The sequence below is a fragment of the Microcaecilia unicolor genome, chromosome 6 (genome assembly GCF_901765095.1).
Source record: "Microcaecilia unicolor chromosome 6, aMicUni1.1, whole genome shotgun sequence".
Classification (NCBI taxonomy): Eukaryota; Metazoa; Chordata; class Amphibia; order Gymnophiona; family Siphonopidae; genus Microcaecilia; species Microcaecilia unicolor.
The window spans coordinates 190,876,207-190,896,782 of record NC_044036.1 but is presented as its reverse complement, the minus strand read 5'-3'; the positions used below and the strand labels follow the sequence as shown (position 1 = coordinate 190,896,782).

Here is a 20,576-nt window from a genome sequence, read left to right as displayed (position 1 = left end):
ACTCCTGGTGCCTTGGGCCCGACCATCTTCCGGAGAGCTCTAAGTAGTGCCGTAAAATGAAGAAACACACCCAGCTTTCCAGAGAGGCCCAGAGAGAAAAGCTTTTTGGATCCAGCACGTCGGCGTCGACATCGAGGGCAGCTTTGGCGTCAGGAGACCAGGTAAAGGCTGCCAAAAGACTGATGCACGCTGGGAGCAGTGATGCATCGAGCAGGTCTCCACTCGCCTTGTCGCCTCCTGCTTTGCAGGCCCCCCGGGACCGACCTGTTTCGGCCCCGGCCCCGAGGAGGCGTGTGGATTCCACGTCCTCCTCACCGGTACCGAGGAGTCTCGATGACGGGCGTCGGGCGAAGGCCAAGAAGCACTGTCATCGTTCTCCTTCTTGACATGGTACCGGGAGCTCTGGGTCGTCGAAGCATTTGGCACCCGAGAAGCGTCAACGCCGAGAGGATCGCTCTCCCTCTGTGATGGAGGTGTCGACGCAACGGTCGTCTGGCAGCCCGGTAACGGCTCCCCGACCTTTGCAGGTTCTGTCTCCGAAGCCCACACCGACACAGCAGCCTTCCTCGACAGCTTCTCTTGATGAGCGCATCAAAGCTTTGTTTCCCTGATTTATGGAAGCAGTGCTGCATCAATTGGCTCTGGCACCGGAGGTATCGGTGTCAGAGGCTCCTGCGGCTCCTAGCCTTTTGCCTGTGGTGAGGTCTCCTTCTCTGGCACCGCTTGCAGTACCGGAGTCGGCAGCCGCCTGGGTCAACTCTCTATTGTCGTCGGTGAAGGAAGCTTCACCGGAGTCTCTAAGGGAGTCAGCTTCTCGGCACCATCATCAAGGTCGTCGTACCTCTACGTTGAGACAGGCTCGGATTCGGGCTGCTCTTTCTGAGCTTTTGGCCCCGTCCGATGATGGCTTATCTGATGATGATGAAGAGCCTGGAGTTTTCTCTGCAGAGGACTCTCTAGGTCTTCCATCTGATTCAAGTCCCTCACCTCAGAAGCAGCTCTCCCCTCCGGAAAGCTTGTCTTTCTCCTCTTTTGTGCGTGAAATGTCTGAGGCCATTCCCTTCCCTGTGGAGATTGTGGATGAGCCCAGGGCTAAGATGCTCGAGGTCCTGGATTATCCATCTCCACCTAAGTCTTCTACCACAGTTCCTTTTCATGATACACTCAGGGAAGTGCTGATGAGGAATTGGAAGAAGCCTCTTTCATGCCCAACTGTTCCGAAAAAGGTGGAGTCCCAGTATCGGATCCACGGGGAACCCAGTTTCTTACGGCCTCAGTTGCCTCATGATTCTGCGGTGGTAGATTCCGCTCTCAGAAGGGCCAAGAGTTCCAGGAACTTTGCCTCGGCGCCCCAGGGGCGGGAACACAGAACCTTGGACTCTTTTGGGAGAAAGGCATATCAGGCTGGCATGCTCGCGTCCAAAATTCAATCGTACTAGCTCTTCACGAGCATTCATTTGCGGAACTCAGTGAGGCAGCTTGAGAGCTTGGTTGACACGCTCCCGCCGGAGCAGGCCGAGCCTTTTCGCCAAGTGGTCAGGCAGCAGAAGGCGTGTTGCAAATTCCTGTCCAGGGGTATTTACGATACTTGCGATGTGACATCCAGATTTTCTGCTATGGGTATAGTGATGCGCAGACTCTCTTGGCTGCGTGCCTCTAACCTGGAGGAACGAACTCAGCAGAAGATTGTGGATATCCCTTGCCGGGGGGATCATCTTTTTGGTGAGAAAGTGGAAGAGTTGATTGATCATCTCTATCAGCGTGATAACGCTATGGACTCTCTCTCCCGCTGGACGCCTTCTGCATCTACTTCCTCATCTAGGAAGTTTTTTAAAGGGAAGAGAAGTGCTCCTTATGCCTCTAGGGGCCGTAGGTACACTCCTGCTTCTCGACAGCCGGTTCAGGCTCTGCCCTAGCGCGTTTGTTCTCGTCAACAGCGTTGGCCAAAGCAGGCCCCTGCAGCTCCCCAGCAAAAACCAGGGACGGGTTTTTGACTGGCTCCAGTTGAGCATAGCCGCCATAAACGTGTCCATGCCGGACGATCTGCCGGTCGGAGGGAGGTTAAAATTTTTTCACCAAAGGTGGCCTCTCATAATCTCCGACCGGTGGGTTCTTCAAATAGTCCGGTTAGGATACACCCTCAATCTGGAAACCAAACCTCCAAATTGCCCACCGAGAACTCAGTCCTTCAGCTCTCAGCACAGGCAAGTACTTGCAGAGGAACTCTCCGCCCTTCTCAGCGCCAATGCGGTCGAGCCCGTACCACCAGGGCAAGAAGGGCTTGAATTCTATTCCAGGTACTTCCTTGTGGAAAAGAAAACAGAGAGGATGCGTCCCATCCTAGACCTAAGGGGCCTGAACAAATATCTAGTCCGAGAAAAGTTCAGGATGCTTTCCCTGGGCACCCTCCTTCCCATGATTCAGGAAAACGATTGGCTATGCTCTCTGGACTTAAAGGATGCTTACACTCACATTTCAATACTTCCAGCTCACAGGAAATATCTGCGGTTTTGACTGGGAATGCAGCACTTTCAGTACTGTGAGCTGCCTTTTGGCTTGGCGTCTGCGCCCAGGGTATTTACCAAGTGCCTGGCAGTTGTTGCAGCGTCACTACGCAGACTGGGAGTGCATGTGTTCCCTTATCTCGACAATTGGCTGGTGAAGAGCACCTCCCAGGCAGGAGCTTTGCAGTCTATGCGGATGATTATTCAAGTGCTGGAGCTACTAGGGTTTGTAATCAATTACCCAAAGTCCCATCTAATCCCAGTTCAAAAGTTGGAATTCATAGGGGCTCTGTCCGAGACAAGAGCGGTCAACCTTCTGTCTCTAGCCTCCAGGGTTCAAGCGTCCGAGCAGATCACAGCTCGGCAGATGTTGAGACTTCTGGGGCACATGGCCTCCACAATTCATGTAACTCCCATGGCACACCTACACATAAGATCAGCTCAGTGGACCCTAGCTTCCCAGTGGTATCAAGCCACAGGGGATCTAGAGGATGTGATCCAGCTGTCCACCAACTTTCGGAATTCCCTTCAGTGGTGGACGATTCGATCCAATCTGGTTTTGGGGCGCCCATTCCAAATCCCTCAGCCACAAAAAGTGCTGACGACGGATGCATCCCTCCTAGGGTGGGGAGCGCATGTAGATGGGCTTCATACTCAAGGAGCTTGGTCCCTTCAGGAAAAGCGTCTTCAGATCAACCTCCTGGAGTTGCGAGCGATCTGGAACGCTCTAAAGGCTTTCAGAGATCGGCTGTCCAATCAAATTGTTCAAATTCAGACAGACAACCAGGTTGCCATGTACTACATCAACAAGCAGGGGGGCACCGGATCTCGCCCTCTGTGTCAGGAAGCCGTCCAGATGTGGCTCTGGGCTCTTCAGTTCCGGTTTAATGCGCCTACACTTTGGGCGCGCCTACTCTGACGTCAGATGCCTTCACTTTAAAACTAGGAGTTTTCCTCCTCTGTTTGCCTCAGTTGCTTCTTCCTGGTATCTGGTGCGTTCCTGTTGTGACTATTGAAGAGAAAACGACATTGACCCAGAATCTATCTCCCACCTTACCCTCCTCTCTCTATCACCTGTCTCTACCTACCTACCCATCCATCCTTCTATTATGTTATACTTAATTTCCTACTTTACATAACAAAATTCTGTGTTACCTATTACTATGTAAGCCGCATTGAGCCTGCTTTTAGTGGGAAAGTGCGGGATACAAATATAATAAATAAATACTGCTGATTTAATTGGTTTTGACTTTGTGCCTGGAACTGACCTGCTTGACTGCTGCCTGCCTTGACTCTGTGTCTGGACCTGACTTCTGCTGGATTGCTTCCTGTCCCCGACTCTGTGCCTGTACCAGACTTCTGCCGGACTGCTTCCTGCCCGGACCCTGTGCATGGCCCTGACCTCTCCTGATTGCTGCTGTCGCTGTCATCCCCTGAGTCCTACTCTCTTCCCATCTCCAAGTCCTGCTGTCCACCTGAACCCAGGGGCTGTACCACTAGGGGATGGTGGTCACTGTGGGTGAAACATTGGGAATTCTGACTGTTGATCTTCGGACCAGCACAAGGGTTCACCCCATTCCTGAATATCGTGACAGTTATTCAGTTAAGAGTCCCATATGGTAGCGTGGTGGCTCAAAGTAGTGACCTTTTTGGATGTCAGATTCTAGTAGGTTTGAGGGCCTATTCCATCAGTGGAATGATCACATCCTGGGTGGACATTCACATAGTCTCTCTACAGAGATTTGAAAGACTGTAGCATGGTCGTCATTGTGATAATTTTCTAAGCAGTAGAGGTTGGATGTCCTTGCTAAAGAGGATGATGCATTCAGACCTGTAGTTGCCAAGTCCTTCCCAGTATAATGGAGTGCTTTTGTTAACATCCCATCTGTTTTGAACTGGTCTGGTGGAAGATGAGGAAGGAAAAAATTTAAGTCTTACCTGCTAACTTTTTTTTTCCCCCTTTGAATCCTACCATACCAGTTCAGATTCCCAACCTGTCATAGGTTTAGTCAAAATTACATTTGCTTGGAGTTCTTTATGTCCTTTTAGTATAGTTGTTCTCTTATTTTGTGCCCTCTTCCTCTGTTCTTCTGGGTGGACATTTGGTGTACCTGGTAACTTTCCTCCCTCCATTGGGGAAATGTGGAGAGTGGAGGGTTGGTTTGTCAACATATGCTTTGTTACAGATAATACTAAGGTGACCGCACTGTGCCTATATAGGGCAGGAGCTCACAATCTTTTTGTTCTCTGCTTCCATCTGCTGGTAGAAGGGCATAACTCACTTGTTCTGGACTGTTCTGTAGAATTCAAGGAAATAACATTTGCAGGTAAGACAAAAAACTTGGTCTCATCCTGCACTGATATAATGAAAGGAGCAGATCTCAAGAAAGCTAGTCAGAAGTGTATTAAGTAGGTCCAATAAAACTTGTGTGTTGGTGTTTTAGTTCTAAGAGTGTGTTTTTGTTTTGTTTTTCATTATAACTGATCACTTAACTTGTTTGACAAGTGTGTTCATAAGTTCCACCAGTTTTCAAAGTCAGTTTTGAAGAAAGCCATTTTTGTACATAAAGCTTTGCTCTATATGCATAAATTGCTTTCAAGTTGACCCTCCCCCCCCCAAAAAAAAAAAAAAAAAATTTTTTTATGTGAAATGAGAAAAGGATTTAAAAAAAGAGAATTTGACATATTGTTACAGTGAGTTACTAATTTGTGTTTCTTATTTTGAGTAGTGTTGGCAGTGATGGAATCAACTTACCAAGACTCATCATCAATCAGTTTAAGTGGCTGGAAAGGATAGTTGACAGCAAGGTATAGTATGTTTTGCACACCAGTGCCACTTGGGTCAGGTAATATTTTAATACTAGTAATGACAGTTGTAGTAAGAGGAAAATATTTTGTCCAGTCAGCTGTCTGACCGGTCAGTAAATTTTGAATATATCCTTGGAATAACAAAGCAAAAGCAGAGATGGGAGAAACAATCAGGGAAAAATAGCCAGTACTCAGAGAAGCATATTTGATCACTAGCTTCCCAATAATCAGAGATGTTCTGCCTCCCTTCGTACTGCTTGCTGTTGTCTTAAGGATTGTTTTGTTGGACATATAATAAAGGTTTTTTTTCTTTATAAAGAGGTCCTTGCCTCTCCTTTTCACCAAAGAGTTGTCCTATTTGTGAACTAGGCCTCCATTTGTTAATTTTTGTCCCTACTGTTAACTTTATACTTTTAGTTTGTGGGGTATCTGTTTTTGTTTCTCTTTCAGTAGATTTTTGAAACCAGCTGGGGGATTAGAGACTGACCAAAACCAAATCTGCAGCCAAAATTTGCTGCTCGGTTTTGGCTGGAACTGAAACCAAAAACGTCATGCCTGGCTGAACCTGCCTGTCCCCTTCTAACATAAGAAACCTCCCCCCTCCCCCCCCCCCCCCCCCCCGGCTGCAGAAAAGAAGTCCTTCCAGGCCACCTCCCCTGTCCCGCACTAGGCCCTCCCTTGGCCTACCTTAAGAAACTCTGGTGATCTATTGGCCGATTTGGACCAAGAATGAAGCCTACTTGTTCCTGTCTGTACTGCTGCTCAGTGAAAATGGCCGCCGAGACTTCTCACGGCAGCCAACTTGAAATTGGCACTGGTGTAAGCAACAGCAATCTCAAAATGGCTGCTTGTACCTCCCACGGCAGTTTTGGAGGCCATTTCCATTGAGCAACGGCACTGGGAAAAGGCCACTACAATATCAGGGCTTGTTCAGGTAGGCCTGGGGTGGGCCTATGGGGGGGCGTGGCACCCAGAGGGAGCCCTTTTCTGGGGGGGGGGGGGGGTAGCACCTCTTCTGCTGTTGGGTAACCCAAGTGGGGGAGAGGAGAGTGATTGTGGGTGGGGCGAAGAGAGTTTCAGTTTCTAAACCCAATCCTGGATGTCAGGCCGGTTATGGTGCCGAATCTAAAACTGAAATTTAGTCAAGGATGCCACTTTGTTTCTCACTATCCCTTTCTGGTTGAAAAAGGCGTTAACTGATGTTCTAACTATTATGTTACTATTGCCAGCAACAGCTGTGATATTAGCTATCTTTTTCTAATGGAAAGAATGGTGGAACTGTAGAATGCCCTCCTAGATGGGTGATGATGTGAAAGCATGTGATAAGAGAATTCTTAGCTGTCATAAAGGGAGAGAGCAGAAGCATGAATCAGCAACCTAGTAGTATAAGTTTGGAGCTATAAACACTTAAACTTGATCTGATTCAAGACTGGAGTTTGGAGCTTCTAAAGTGTATGACAAAATGAGAAATGTTAGAATTTTTTTTATTAAAGACTTTGATATGTAAATAATTGCATACTAACTACTCTGACCTCACATCTGCTCAGACTGTTTTAAACAGTCTGAGCACTAAACAGCTCCATAATCAGAAGGACATCCGGGATTAAGTGGATATAGTAATGTAGTCTTTATTAACCATCTCACCCAAAGGCAGTACAGGCAATTAGGCATTCATATCTGGAACACGGTGGAGCAGCGCTTCGCGACATACAACAGGTGCAGTCTGTCCTCCCTCTTCAGTCTTCTGCCGTCTCTCTGCCCCATAACCCAGAATACTGTTCTTTTTATACTTTCATGGCACAATTCGTTCTCCGAGGACAAGCAGGTTGCTTGTTCTCACTGATGGGTTGATGTCCGATGGCAGCCCCAGGTCCAGAATTCTTCCTAGCAACAAAGCTTGCTAGAGCCCTCGTCTTTCTGCCCATCGTGCGAACGTGCCCCTCAGTCTCTTTTTATCCGCGGTCAGAGCGGTTGTTTTACAGTTGCTCTGCGCCTCAGGAGAGAGCCCTGTTCACAATTTACCGTCTTTTTTCTTCTTTTTTTCGCGAATTCGCTCGTGGTGTTCTCTGTTTTAAAAAATAATAAAAAAAAAAACCTCCAAAACTTCCCTATATTTCTTAGTTTTTCGGTAAGTTTTCTTTCGTTTTTGTGTGCGGCCCTGTTGGCCGCCCATATGGGTTTTTTCCCCTTTTTCTGTGCTTTATTTGGCGCCATGGTGTCTTTTGATTTTGCCACCGCGATTTTTCCGTCGATGTCATCGAAGATTGCCAGCGGCTTCAAGAAGTGCATTCGGTGCAACCGGGCAATCTCAGCCACTGATCCACACGCGTCGAGTATTCAGTGACTTGGGGCGGGTCATTGCCCCGACGCTTGTACTTTGTGTCATGGTCTTAAAAAGCGGACACGAGTGTCGAGATTAGCTCAGTGGGAGCGCCTATTCCAAGTTTCGCCCGGCCCTTCGATGTCGGCAGTGGTACCGAGATCGTCGGTGGTGGTGTCAGTGTCGGCACTGGAGAGTGCACTGTCGTCGAGAGCACAAGTAATGGCTGTCCAGAGATCATCTCACGCTGGCATCAGTGGGCCATCGAGTGGGTCTCCACCTGCCTCGAGGGCTCATGCGGTGCAGGGCTGTCGGGACCGACCCTCTTCGTACCCGACCCCGAGGAGGCGTTTGGATTCTACGTCTTCCTTGTCGGTACCGGGGGGTACAGAGACCATGTTTTCGAGCGAAGGCGAAAAAGCACCGTCATTGGTCACTCTTTCGTCTCGGTTACCGAGAGCTTCGGGACGCCGAAGGATTCAACACCCGTGAAGCATCGACGCCGGGAGGACTGCTCACCCTCCATACAGAAGGTGTCGATGCGCACTTCTCTGGACATCCCGGTACTGCCTCCTCACCCTAGACAGATTCTGGCTCCGTCTCCTTCACCGACACCACAGCCTTGCCCGACAGACAATCTAGACGAGTGCCTCCATGCCATTGTTCCAGGGATCCTGGAAAGGCTGCTGCGACTGTCTGTTCCGGTACCGGTGGTGCTTGCGCCACCGATACCGTTGAGAGATGCAGCGGCTGGCTCGCCGCCTGTGGTGACGCCTTCGACGTCGGTACTGCCTGCGGTATCGGTGTCGGCTGCCACCCAAGTGGATTCCCCGTCGACGTCGGTGGAGGAAGCTTCATCACTGTCGGCACGGGAGTCCAGTTCTCGACATCGTCATTGAGGACATCGCTCCTCGACATCGAGACGGGCCCGGCTTCAGACTGCAGTCAGAGAACTCATGTCTGATACTGAGGGGGAGGCCTCATGGGAGGCAGAGGAAGACCCAAGATATTTCTCGGATGAGGAGTCTTGTGGTCTTCTTTCTGATCCTACTCCTTCGCCAGAGAGAGAGCTTTCTCCCCCCCCCCCCCCCCCCCCGAGAGTTTGTCTTTCTCTTCCTTTGTCTGGGAAATGTCTACAGCCATTCCCTGCCCAGTGGTCACTGAGGATGAGCCCAGGGCTGAGATGTTCGAGGTCCTGGACTATCCTTCACCACCTAAGGAGTCATCCACTGTTCCCCTACATAATGTCCTTAAGTAGACATTGATGGCAAACTGGGTGAAACCACCAACTAATCCCACCATTCCCAAGAAAGCTGAGTCCCAGTATCGGATTCACGGGGACACGGAGTTGATGAAGACTCAATTGCCTCACGATTCTGCGGTTGTGGATTCCGCTCTCAGGAGAGCTCGGAGTTCAGGGATTGCGCCTCGGCGCCCCCGGGGAGGGAGTCTAGAACTCTGAACTCTTTTGGGAGGAAGGCCTATCATTCTTCTATGCTCGTGGCCAAGATTCAGTCGTACCAGCTCTACACGAGCATCAATATGCAGAATAATGTGCGGCAACTGGCAGACTTGGTCGATAAGCTCCCTTCCAAGCAGGCCAAGCCTTTTCAGGAGGTGGTCAGGCAACTGAAGGCATGTCGTAAATTCCTGTCCAGGGGTGCTTATGACACTTTTGATGTTGCGTCTAGGGCCGCTGCTCAAGGTATAGTGATGCGCAGACTCTCATGGCTGCATGCCTCTGACCTGGAGAATCGAGTCCAGCACCGGATTGCAGATGCTTCTTGCCGGGGGGATAACAGTTTTGGTGAGAAGGTCGAGCAGGTGGTAGAACAGCTCCATCAGCGGGAAACCGCACTCGATAAGCTCTCCCACCGGACGCCTTCAGCATCTACCTCTTTAGGTAGACGTTTTTACGGGGGTCGGAAGAATGCTCCCTACGCTTACAATAAGCGCAGGTAGAATCCTCCTTCCCGTCAGCCTGCTAAGGCTAAACCCCAGCGCGCTCGTTTATGTCAACAGCATGCGCCTCAACAGGCCCTCCAGCTCCCCAGCAAAAGCAAGGGACGGGCTTTTGACTGGCTCCAGGCGAGCATAGCCGACATAAAAGTGTCTGTGCCGGATGATCTACCGGTCGGAGGGAGGTTAAAATTTTTTCACCAACGGTGGCCTCTTGTAACCTCGAATCAATGGGTTCTCCAAATAGTCTGGCTAGGATACTCCCTCAATTTGATCTCCAAACCTCCAAATTGTCCACCGGGAGCTTAGTCCTTCAGCTTCCAGCACAGGCAGGTACTTGCAGAGGAACTCTCCGCCCTTCTCAGCGCCAGTGCGGTCGAGCCCGTTCCACCGGGGCAGGAAGGGTTGGGATTCTATTCCAGGTACTTCCTTGTGCAAAAGAAAACAGGGGGGATGCGTCCCATCCTAGACCTAAGGGCCCTGAACAAATATCTGATTCGAGAAAAGTTCAGGATGCTTTCCCTGGGCACCCTTCTTCCCATGATTCAGGAAAACGAATGGCTATGCTCTCTGGACTTGAAGGATGCTTATACGCACATCCTGATACTGCCAGCTCACAGGCAGTATCTTCGATTCCGTCTGGGGACACAGCACTTTCAGTATTGTGTACTGCCCTTTGGGCTCGCCTCCACGCCCCGGGTGTTCACCAAATGCCTGGCGGTAGTGGCAGCGTCTCTACACAAGCTGGGAGTGCATGTCTTCCCTTATCTCAATGATTGGCTGGTGGAGAGCACTTCCGAGGCGGGAGCTCAGCAGTCCATGCAGATGACTATTCAACTCCTGGAGCTACTCGAGTTTGTTATAAATTACCCAAAGTCCCATCTTCTTCCAGTTCAACAACTAGAATTCATAGAAGCTCTGCTGGACTCAAAGAAGAGCTCAGGCCTACCTCCTTGAGGTGAGGGCAGACAATCTTCTGTCCCTCGTTTCCTGGGTCAGAGCGTCTCAGCAGATCACAGCTTGGCAGATGTTGAGATTGCTGGGCCATATGGCCTCCACAGTTCATGTGACTCCCATGGCCCGCCTCCACATGAGATTAGCTCAGTGGACCATAGCTTCCCAGTGGTGTCAGGCTGCGGGGGTTTTAGAGGATGTTATCCAGCTGTCCATAGTGTTTCTCAGTTCCCTCTATTGGTGGACAATTTGATCCAATTTGACCTTGGGACGTCCCTTTCAAATTCTTCAGCCGCAAAAGGTGCTGATGACGGATGCATCTCTTCTGGGGTGGGGAGCTCATGTCGATGGGCTCCACACTCAAGGAGTTTGGTCCCTCCAGGAAACCGGTCTTCAGATCAACCTCCTGGAGTTGAGAGCGGTCTGGAATGCGCTAAAAGCTTTCAGAGATCGGCTGTCCAATCAAATTACTCAAATTCAGACAGACAATCAGGTTGCCATGTACTTCTTCAACAAGCAGGGGGCACCGGATCTCGCCCCCTGTGTCAGGAAGCCGTTCAGATGTGGCTTTGGGCTCGCCGGCATGGCATGTTTCTCCAAGCCACCTATCTGGCAGGCGTAAACAACAGTCTGGCCGACAGGTTGAGCAGGATAATGCAGCCTCACGAGTGGTCTCTCAACTCGAAAGTGGTACGTCAGATTTTCCGAGCGTGGGCACCCCCTTGGTGGATCACTTCACCACTCGACTCAATCACAAGGTCCCTCAGTTCTGTTCCAGGCTTCAGGCCCACGGCAGACTAGCATCGGATGCCTTTCTCCTACATTGGGGCAAGGGCCTCCTATATGCATATCCTCCCATACCTTTGGTGGGGAAGACTTTCCTGAAACTCAAGCAGGACCATGGAACCACGATTCTGATCGCTCCCTTCTGGCCGCGTCAGATTTGATTCCCACTTCTTCTGGAGTTGTCCTCCGAAGAACCGTGGAGATTGGAGTGTTTTCCAACCCTCATTATGCAGAACAAGGGGGCGCTTCTGCATCCCATCCTCCGGTCCCTGGCTCTCACGGCCTGAATGTTGAGAGCGTAGACTTTGCCTCCTTCGGTCTTTCGGAGTGTGTCTCCCAAGTCTTGCTTGCTTCCAGGAAAGATTCCACTAAAAAGAGTTACTCTTTTAAATGGAGGAGGTTTGCCGTCTGGTGTGACAGCAAGGCCCTAGATTCTCGCTCTTGTCTTACACAGACCCTGCTTGAATACCTTCTGCACTTGTCTGAGTCTGGTCTTAAGACCAACTCCGTAAGAGTTCATCTTAGTGCAATTAGTGCTTATCATTACCGTGTGGAGGGTAAGCCTATCTCTGGACAGCCTTTAGTCGTTCACTTTATGAGAGGTTTGCTTTTGTCAAAGCCCCCTGTCAAACCTCATACAGTGTCATGGGATCTCAATGTCGTTCTCACCCAGCTGATGAAAGCTCCTTTTGAGCCACTGAATTCCTGCCATCTGAAGTACTTGACCTGGAAGGTCATTTTCTTGGTGGCTGTTACTTCAGCTCATAGAGTCAGTGAGCTCTAAGCCTTGGTAGCCCATGCTCCATATAATAAATTTCATCATAACAGAGTAGCCCTCCACACTCACCCTAATTTCTTGCCCAAGGTGGTGTCGGACTTCCATCTGAACCAGTCAGTTGTCTTGCCAGCATTCTTTCCCCGTCTTCATATCCGCCCTTCTGAGCGTCAGTTGCACACATTAGACTGCAAAAGAGCATTGGCCTTCTATGTGGAGCAGACAAGCCCATTCAGACAGTCCGCCCAAATGTTTGTTTCTTTTGATCCCAACAGAAGGGGAGTGGCTGTCGGGAAACGCACCATTTCAAATTGGCTAGCAGATTGCATATCCTTCACTTACGCCCAAGCTGGGCTGACTCTTGAGAGTTATGTCATGGCTATTAGTGTTAGAGCCATGGCAGCATCAGTGGCTCACTTGAAGTCAGCCACTGTTGAAGAGATTTGCAAGGCTGTGACGTGGTCTTCAGTCCACACATTCACATCTCATTACTGCCTTCAGCAAGATACCCGACGCGACAGTTGGTTTGGGCAGTCGGTGCTGCAGAATCTGTTTGGGGTCTAGAATCCAACTCCACCTCCCTTGGCCCATTTCTGTTCTGTTCCAGGCTGCGCTCTCAGTTAGATATTCTGGTTTATAGGTCAATTCTTGTTATGTCCTCGCCGTTACGAGGCCCAATTGACCCTGTTTGTTGTTTTGAGTGAGCCTCGGGGCTAGGGATACCCCATCAGTGAGAACAAGCAGCCTGCTTGTCCTCGGAGAAAGCGAGAGATACATACCTGTAGCAGGTATTCTCCGAGGACAGCAGGCTGATTGTTCTCACCAACCCGCTCGCCTCCCCTTTGGAGTTGTCTCTTCCCTTGTCTTGCTTTGTAAGTTGACTGAGGGGCACGTTTGCGCGACGAGCGGGAATACGGCTGCGCATGCACGGTGCGCGCACTCGTGCGCACGAGGGCTCTAGCAAACTTTGTTGCTAGGAAGAATTCTGGACCTGGGGCTGCCGTCGGACGTCAACCCATCAGTGAGAACAATCAGCTTGCTGTCTTCGGAGAATACCTGCTACAGGTATGTATCTCTTGCTTTCCTATGGAACCTGACTTTCTCACCACCTGCCTCTGCATATTATCAGTTGATAATTATGGCTTAACATATTTCCACTTTCTAAGTTTCAACATCCCCTCTAACAATGCGTTCACATGTCTATAACTTCAACAACTGTGACAATAATGAGCTCACACGTTAATAGCTTCTGGGCATCAACATCTTTTGACTTCATATGTTCCCAAGTCTCCCTTCAGCCCCTCCTGGATGTTCCGGTTTTATGTTTTATGTCAGTCTGACCCACTGTGGTCTGCCTAAGCAAAAACATCTTTGCTCCCAACTTTTTATTACTGTCCCGTTAATTGCCTTATGCACCTGTTGTTTTGAGAACAGATTCCGGCCCCCTGTCAGCTTAATTCAGCAGCAGTAACCTAATTCATGTCAGCGATGGTTTTTGATTTTTAGAGGCCTAGCTCTTAGCTGTAAGCCAAAGCCCTTGGCCTGCATTTCACTGAAAGCAAGTGACAACATATTTCTACAGATACAAAAGCATAAAAGTAAATAATTATACATTGGAGCATAGTTGTCTTTTTTCTTTATCATTAATAAAGAAATTTTTTTTACAAGCTCATATAAATAGGGAGAGAAAAAGAAAAAAATTCCTACTTAGTCTTTTTCAATTTTAGACCTAGGTCTAAGCCATAATTACCTTCAAGGTGTTATACAATGTGCAGATGAAGAAAATGTAACCTTTATTTCTCAAGCACAAACTCCTCCAGGTGAGCTGGAATAAAGAAATTGGTGTTCTTTATCATCCAGATAAATCAATCCAAACTAGTGGGCTGTATCCCCCAGACCAGCAGTTGGAGCTAGAGAAAAATACAATTCCCGTGACATTACCAGTATAAGAGAGATGGTATAGCCTGGAGCTAGTTAATATTTCTCTACTTCCAGCTGTTTGGACTGGTGCAGCTGTTTTTTTTTTTTTTTTGGGAGAGCCTGACTGCCTGAACACCAGTCCATAGCCTCATTCCATAGCCAGTATAAGAACATAAGAATAGCCATACTGGGTTAGAACAATGGTCCATCTAGTCCAGTTTCTTGCTTCCAACAGTGGCCGATCCAGGTCACAACTACCTGGCAGAAATTATCTGTTTTAATTTGAAATGGATATTGAGCTAAATCCATTGTTAAAGTGTACATATTTTGAGGCGTAGCTTCAGTTTTCCCCCAATTTATCCTTATTTCAGATTTATCTTCATATTTATAATTTGTAATTTATTTGGTGAGGGTCTATGTTGTGCATAGGTGCCAAAATAAAAATGATTGAGAGTGCCAGACACTACAAATTACCCCTCCCTGGATACAGTGAAGGAATTTGCTCAATGCTGTCTGTGTCCATTTTGCCTCTTTCTGATATGCGTTTTTCTATTTGCTTGTAGTTTGTGTAGAGATCTATAGCAGTTCCATTTGTTCTGTTTTACTTGTAGTAGGTGTGCTGGTGGTTTAGGGTACAGTGTAATATTTGTAGCGCTGCCTGTTCATAGGTAGTGTCCTTGCTGTTTGAATCATAGGAATTAGTGATTCTGTTGTATGGCAGGTATGCTACATGTATGTTAGGATTTTCCTTTTTTTTTTTTTAAATTAATAGAAGTTATTTATTGAAAATCCCAACACCGAACAGTATAACAACTAACAATTGCAATATACAATTGTAACTCAAAGATAAAAAGTAAACTCCTTAACGTCAAGATAACCCAAAAGAAAGATACCAGTACACAAACTTCCATGTTTTATATTTCAGGTACACTTCTAATTGAAAGGACTTAACCACATTATCAAGAAGACTACTTCACAGCAACTTGCATGTGGTCTCTATATTATGGTGCTATCAAATTTGCTTCGTTTATGTAGGAAAAGCCTCTGTATGTCCCCGGTCACCGTTTCAGTTTTTGTGACTCCAAGAGCTCCAACTCTTCATTGGCTAAAAAAAATCTCCATATGCTTTAATTTTTACTTTTAATTTTTAATGCTATTTGTTAGCGTATCATTAATGTTGTTTTTTCAGCATATAACACTTATCTGTGTTGTCCATCCGACGGGGTCTCGTTTCGCCGTGTCAGTTTTATCAAGGAAAACCTTGTGCTTATGTTTTGTATCTAGAATAAATAAAACACCAAATCAGTCAGGCTGTCTTCCTGCAGATATTCTTCTCACTGTACCGCTTCCTTCAAAAGAATTTAGTGCATGGGTCTCAACATTAATCAAGAACTGAGATATGATGTCCAACTGTGTTCAATGTTAAACTCAAGCACCACCTCTTGATGTGGTTATAAACAGCGCTTAACAAAACCTCATGTATAAAGATTGGAAATATAAGCTGTGCCTTACTGCCTTTAACGCCTTCAAAATCTTGTACGCAGGACACAGCGTTTTCTTAACAGTTTAATATCAGGCACTTCCATAATTAACTCTGAGTAGAACGTAATTCTCGTTACTGACATGCTACAAAAGAACCGATGTGAAATCTTGTTATGCATGCAGCATCTCTCCTTGTCGCTGGTTAGAAATCACATGAGTTTTAAAAATGGCGCCTGCATTTATCAACACTCATTAATTCTGGATGGCAGCTATTGGCTTAGTGTTAGAGATACTATCCATCCAATAACAAAGTTAAAGAAATGTCACCCATTTATATGATGGTATTCAAATCTTTAGGCTCCAAAGTTTGGAACCTGAATCTCCAACGTTGCTCAAGCTGTAGAAGGCATTTAGCTCTATCACCTCTCCTAATGTTAGACTTCACTTGATCTAGAACCAGTGCTTTTTTTGTGCCGGTACGCAACGGTACGGCGTACCGGCACCTTTTTTTTTGCTCCCCCCCGCCCCGTGACGGACGCAGTGCCAACCCCCATTTCCGGCCGCTGCTGCTTCTCCTGTTGAGCAGCAGCGGCCGCTACACAAAGAAAAAGATTTTTTTAAAAACTTCAAACCTGGCTGAAACGCGGCACCCCGGCACTGTAGACAGCCATTAGGCATTGGCTGTTGCCCCGCAGCCGCTCCTCCTCTTGCCTCTACGTCACTGCGCTCCTCCGGGGTCTTCCTCCAGGGGCAGTGACGTAGAGGCAAGAGGAGGAGCGGCTGCGGGGCAACAGCCAATGCCTAATGGCTGTCTACAGTGCCGGGGTGCCGCGTTTCAGCCAGGTTTCAATTTTTTTTAACTTTTTCTTTGTGTAGCGGCCGCTGCTGCTCAACAGGAGAAGCAGCAGCGGCCGGAAATAGGGGCTGGTGCCGCGTGCGTCGCGACTTCGCGCCGTTCGCGGGAAACTTGGCAGGGAGAGGGAAACCAACAGAGGGAAGGATTGGGGAGAGAGAGAAAGAGGGAAACCAACAGAGGGAAGGATTGGGGAGAGAGAAAAAGAGGGAAACCAACAGAGGGAAGGATTGTGGAGAGAGAGAAAGAGGGAAACCAACAGAGGGAAGGATTGGGGAGAGAGAAAACGAGGGAAACCAACAGAGGGAAGGATTGGGGAGAGAGAGGGAAAACAACAGGGAAGGATTGGGGAGAGAGAGGGGAAAACAACAGAGGGAAGGATTGGGGAGAGAGAAAACGAGGGAATCCAACAGAGGGAAGGATTGGGGAGAGAGAGAAAGAGGGAAACCAACAGAGGGAAGGATTGGGGAGAGAGAGAAAGAGGGAAGGATTGGGGGGAGAGAGAAAGAGGGAAACCAACAGAGGGAAGGATTGGGGAGAGAGAAAAAGAGGGAAACCAACAGAGGGAAGGATTGGGGAGAGAGAGGGAAAACAACAGGGAAGGATTGGGGGGAGAGAGGGGAAAACAGATGGAAGGATTGGGGAGAGAGGGGAAAAACAGATGGAAGGATTGGGGAGAGAGGGGAAAAACAGATGGGAGGATTGGGGAGAGAGGGAAAAACACAGATGGAAGGATTGGGAAAGAGAGAGGGAGGATTGGGGAGAGAGGAGAAAACAGATGGAAGGATGGGGAGAGAGAGGGAAAACAGATGGAAGGATGGGGAAAGAGAGAGGGGAAAAACAGATGGAAGGATTGGGGAGAGAGGGGAAAACAGATGGAAGGATGGGGAGAGAGAGGGAAAAACACAGATGGAAGGATTGGGGAGAGAGGGAAAAACAGATGGAAGGATGGGGAGAGAGGGGGAAAAACAGATGGAAGGATGGGGAGAGAGAGAGGGAAAACGGAAAGATGGGGAGAGAAAGAGGGAAGACGCTGGATGGAAGAATGCAGAAAGAAATAGGGGAGAGAAAGCAGAGCTGCTGGATGGAAAAGGGGAATAGAGAAAGACTGGAGAATAAAAGGAAGGGCATGGGGAGAACAAGGGTGAGGAAAAGATGAAAAGCCACAGGTAGATGAAGGAAATTAAAGAATGGATAGTAAGAATGAATTAAATCTGGACAGAGAGAGCCTGAAAAATATTGAAGAAAGCAAAGAAAAAGTAGACAAAAATGACAAATGGCACAGAAGAGTTAAGCGAAAACAAAGGAAAGCAGAATCACAGACTGGGACCAATATGGAAAGAAAAACAGTCACCAGACAACAAAGGTAGAAAAAAAATAATTTTATTTTCATTTTAGTGTTTGTAATATGTCCAATTTGAGAATTTACATTGGCTGTCTTATTTTGCACTGGGTATACGATATTTTTTTTCTCCTATAGTACTGTAATATTTTCAATGATGTCTGTTTATATGCGCCATGGCTGGTGTAGGGGGTGTGGTTAATGTGGGTGTGGCTATCATAGGGGTGGAGCCATATGTGGTGACCCCGCCCATAATGAGTACCGGCACCTTTTTTTCTACAAAAAAAGCACTGTCTAGAACAAAGCACTGAAAGTGAAAAAATTCATGCTTAGCAGTACTGCAGTGCGCTGTCAGTGGAGATCCACTTTGCTTTCACTTCAAACAGGATTTATGTTCCACCATTCTGATATGCAAAGGGTTTGTCCTACATGCCAGCAGAGGGTTTTGATGCTTTTCAGTTCAATATTGATTTGGAGAGGTTCATCAGACGATTACAACTACAAGTGTTTTTTGACAAAAAAGAAGTTATGATAGATCTAGATTGTATTCCAAATTCTCTTGGATTCCACCCATTCCTCTGGATCCCATAGTGAATATTTTCAAAGAGGTTGTAACACGAGAAGTAATGACAATCTGTCAGAAATTGTATTTTGTAGACAATTTATCTAAAGAAGAGTGGGCTTCCCTGAGGTCATTAAGAAATAATGATCAAATTGTTATAAAAAAAGCAGGTAAGGGGGGAGCAGCGACTATAAAAAATTGGATGGATTACATACATGAAATGAAATCCCAATTGACAATTGAAGGAGTATATAAAATATTAGCACAAGCTCCCACTCCAAGTTTACAGTCAAAGATTAAAGAAATCACGCTTGTGGGATTCACAGAAGGGTTTTTGACCAAGAAAGAATTCATGTACTTGAACAAGGAACATCCTTTAATCCCCGTGATGTACAGTCTACCGAAAATACACAAAAGATTAAAGAATCCTCCAGGACAACCGATATTATCTTCATGGGGTTCGATGTAGGAACCACTGTCCACATTTGTGGACTATTTCTTGAACCCATTAGTCACAGCCAGTCCTTCATATATACGAGACAGAAAACCCCTGGGAGTAACAGAGAGAGTCCCAGTAATAAAAGAATAGCAGTAATTGTGGGTCACAAATCTGCCGGCAGTTGCTGAAACTTTCAATAGCACTTCCAAAGTAGTCGCTGGAACATCATGGGGCTTTACTGCACCTATGCTCAGAGGCAATCTTCCCGCACTTGTTTGACAGGTCTGGGCTGTCAAAAGCCCAGACCTGTCAAACACAGGGGATGGAGGTCCATGGTACCACCAGACCCCAACTACCCCCACCCAAGCCAGGCAAAACGGGGGCTGGAGATCTGGTGGATGTCCCTGGTGGCCCAGTGGGCCGCAGGTGAATCCTCCCCACCTTGTGGTCTAGCGGCACTTCCCCACCCCCTGCCTTGTTGGAGGAAGGAGGTGGCCTCCCGCCTCTTCCATCGGCGGCGCCTGCACAATGATGGTGCCCAGCCCTGCCTACTGCATCCTAGGATGTGCTGGGTGGGGCTTCATGCCATATAAGGGAGTATGAAGCCCCGCCTAGCACATCTCAGAAAGCACTGGGCAGGGCTGGGCGCTGCCATTGTGCAGGCGGTGCTGATGGAAGAGGAGTGAGGCCACCTCCCTCCTCCAACAAGGTGGGGGTTGGGGAAGGGCCGCTAGACCATCAGGTGGGGAGGGATTAACCTGCAGCCCACTGGGCCACCAGGGACCTCTGAGGGATGGTTTTTTTTTTTTGGGGGGGGGGGGGGGGGAGCTGGAGACCCACTGTATCTCCAGCCCCCACTGAACCTATGTCGGGGGGGGGGGAATCGGAGGTCCGCCAGACCTCCAACCCCCTGTTGCTGGAGGTGGGGGTTGGGTCGTGGTTCCTGCGGGGGACTGCTGCATTAGGGGGAAAGGGGGGCCTGCTAGCATGCAAATGCGTGCTAGTTAGGGCTCACCATTCCTCCCCAATGGTCTGCAAACCCTAATGCCAGCTCTGAGCTGGCGTTGGGTTTGCTGTGGCAAGCAAGCCAATCTTTGACTCGCTGGTCGCTAATCATTTGGGGATGAATAGTTTTAGCCCTGTTTTGCATGCTAGTTGCGTTCAGAGCCCACAAGCACATTGTTTCACATGCTCATACGCTCTGATAATGGGGCAGTAGCAAATGCAGGTGCGAGTATGGCACTAACAGCCTCTAGCGCCTGCGTTTGCTTCTGATCATCGGCCCATGGCTTTGTAGCATTTAACTTGTAACCCCAGACTGCTGAATAAGCCATATTTCCTTTAGGTTAGAAAGTGAGATAAAGGGACAACTCGGCTACACAAGAACATTGTCCGTATACGGTGCTATTTTTAAACTCCCTGTTTCCCCTAACCACCCTACTAATGTCAGGGTTAATCCTAATGCCCTCAGCAAAGGGTTCTATAACCAGGGTAAATAAAAGGAGTGAAAAGGATACCTCTGATGGGTACCTCTCGAAAGAGTAAACGATCCAGAGTTTCCACCAACAATATGTACATAGGTTTTTGGGGAAAGGTAAAGAGCCAGAATCCAGAAACAATAAAAAGACCCCATCCCAAACTTATTTATTTCCAAATACTTGGTATACTGCCTTCATTAATTGTCAGACCAAGGTGGTGAAACTCTAAAATTACAAACCAGAAAAGAAACTCCAGTGCTTGATAAGAAAACATATGCATTCATTCATTCATTCATTCATTCATTCATTCAAGGTAGTAGCATCAATCAAAGCCACACAGAAAGGGTAAGCAGTAAACTTAACAGATACTGACTGGAGGCTAGGGTGGGAAAGA

At 48.0% G+C, this 20,576-nt stretch overlaps 1 protein-coding gene across 3 annotated transcripts in view; it reads left to right on the top strand.

Annotated features, from left to right (window-relative positions):
- The window catches only part of FANCD2 (FA complementation group D2), a 763,224-nt gene that overhangs the window by 95,098 nt on the left and 647,550 nt on the right, over positions 1 to 20,576 (top strand). For all 3 annotated transcript variants that reach the window (XM_030205444.1, XM_030205445.1, XM_030205443.1), the window contains exon 7: positions 5,234 to 5,312. In XM_030205444.1, coding sequence (XP_030061304.1) covers positions 5,234 to 5,312 — 79 coding nt within the window. The remainder of the gene's footprint in view (positions 1 to 5,233; positions 5,313 to 20,576) is intronic.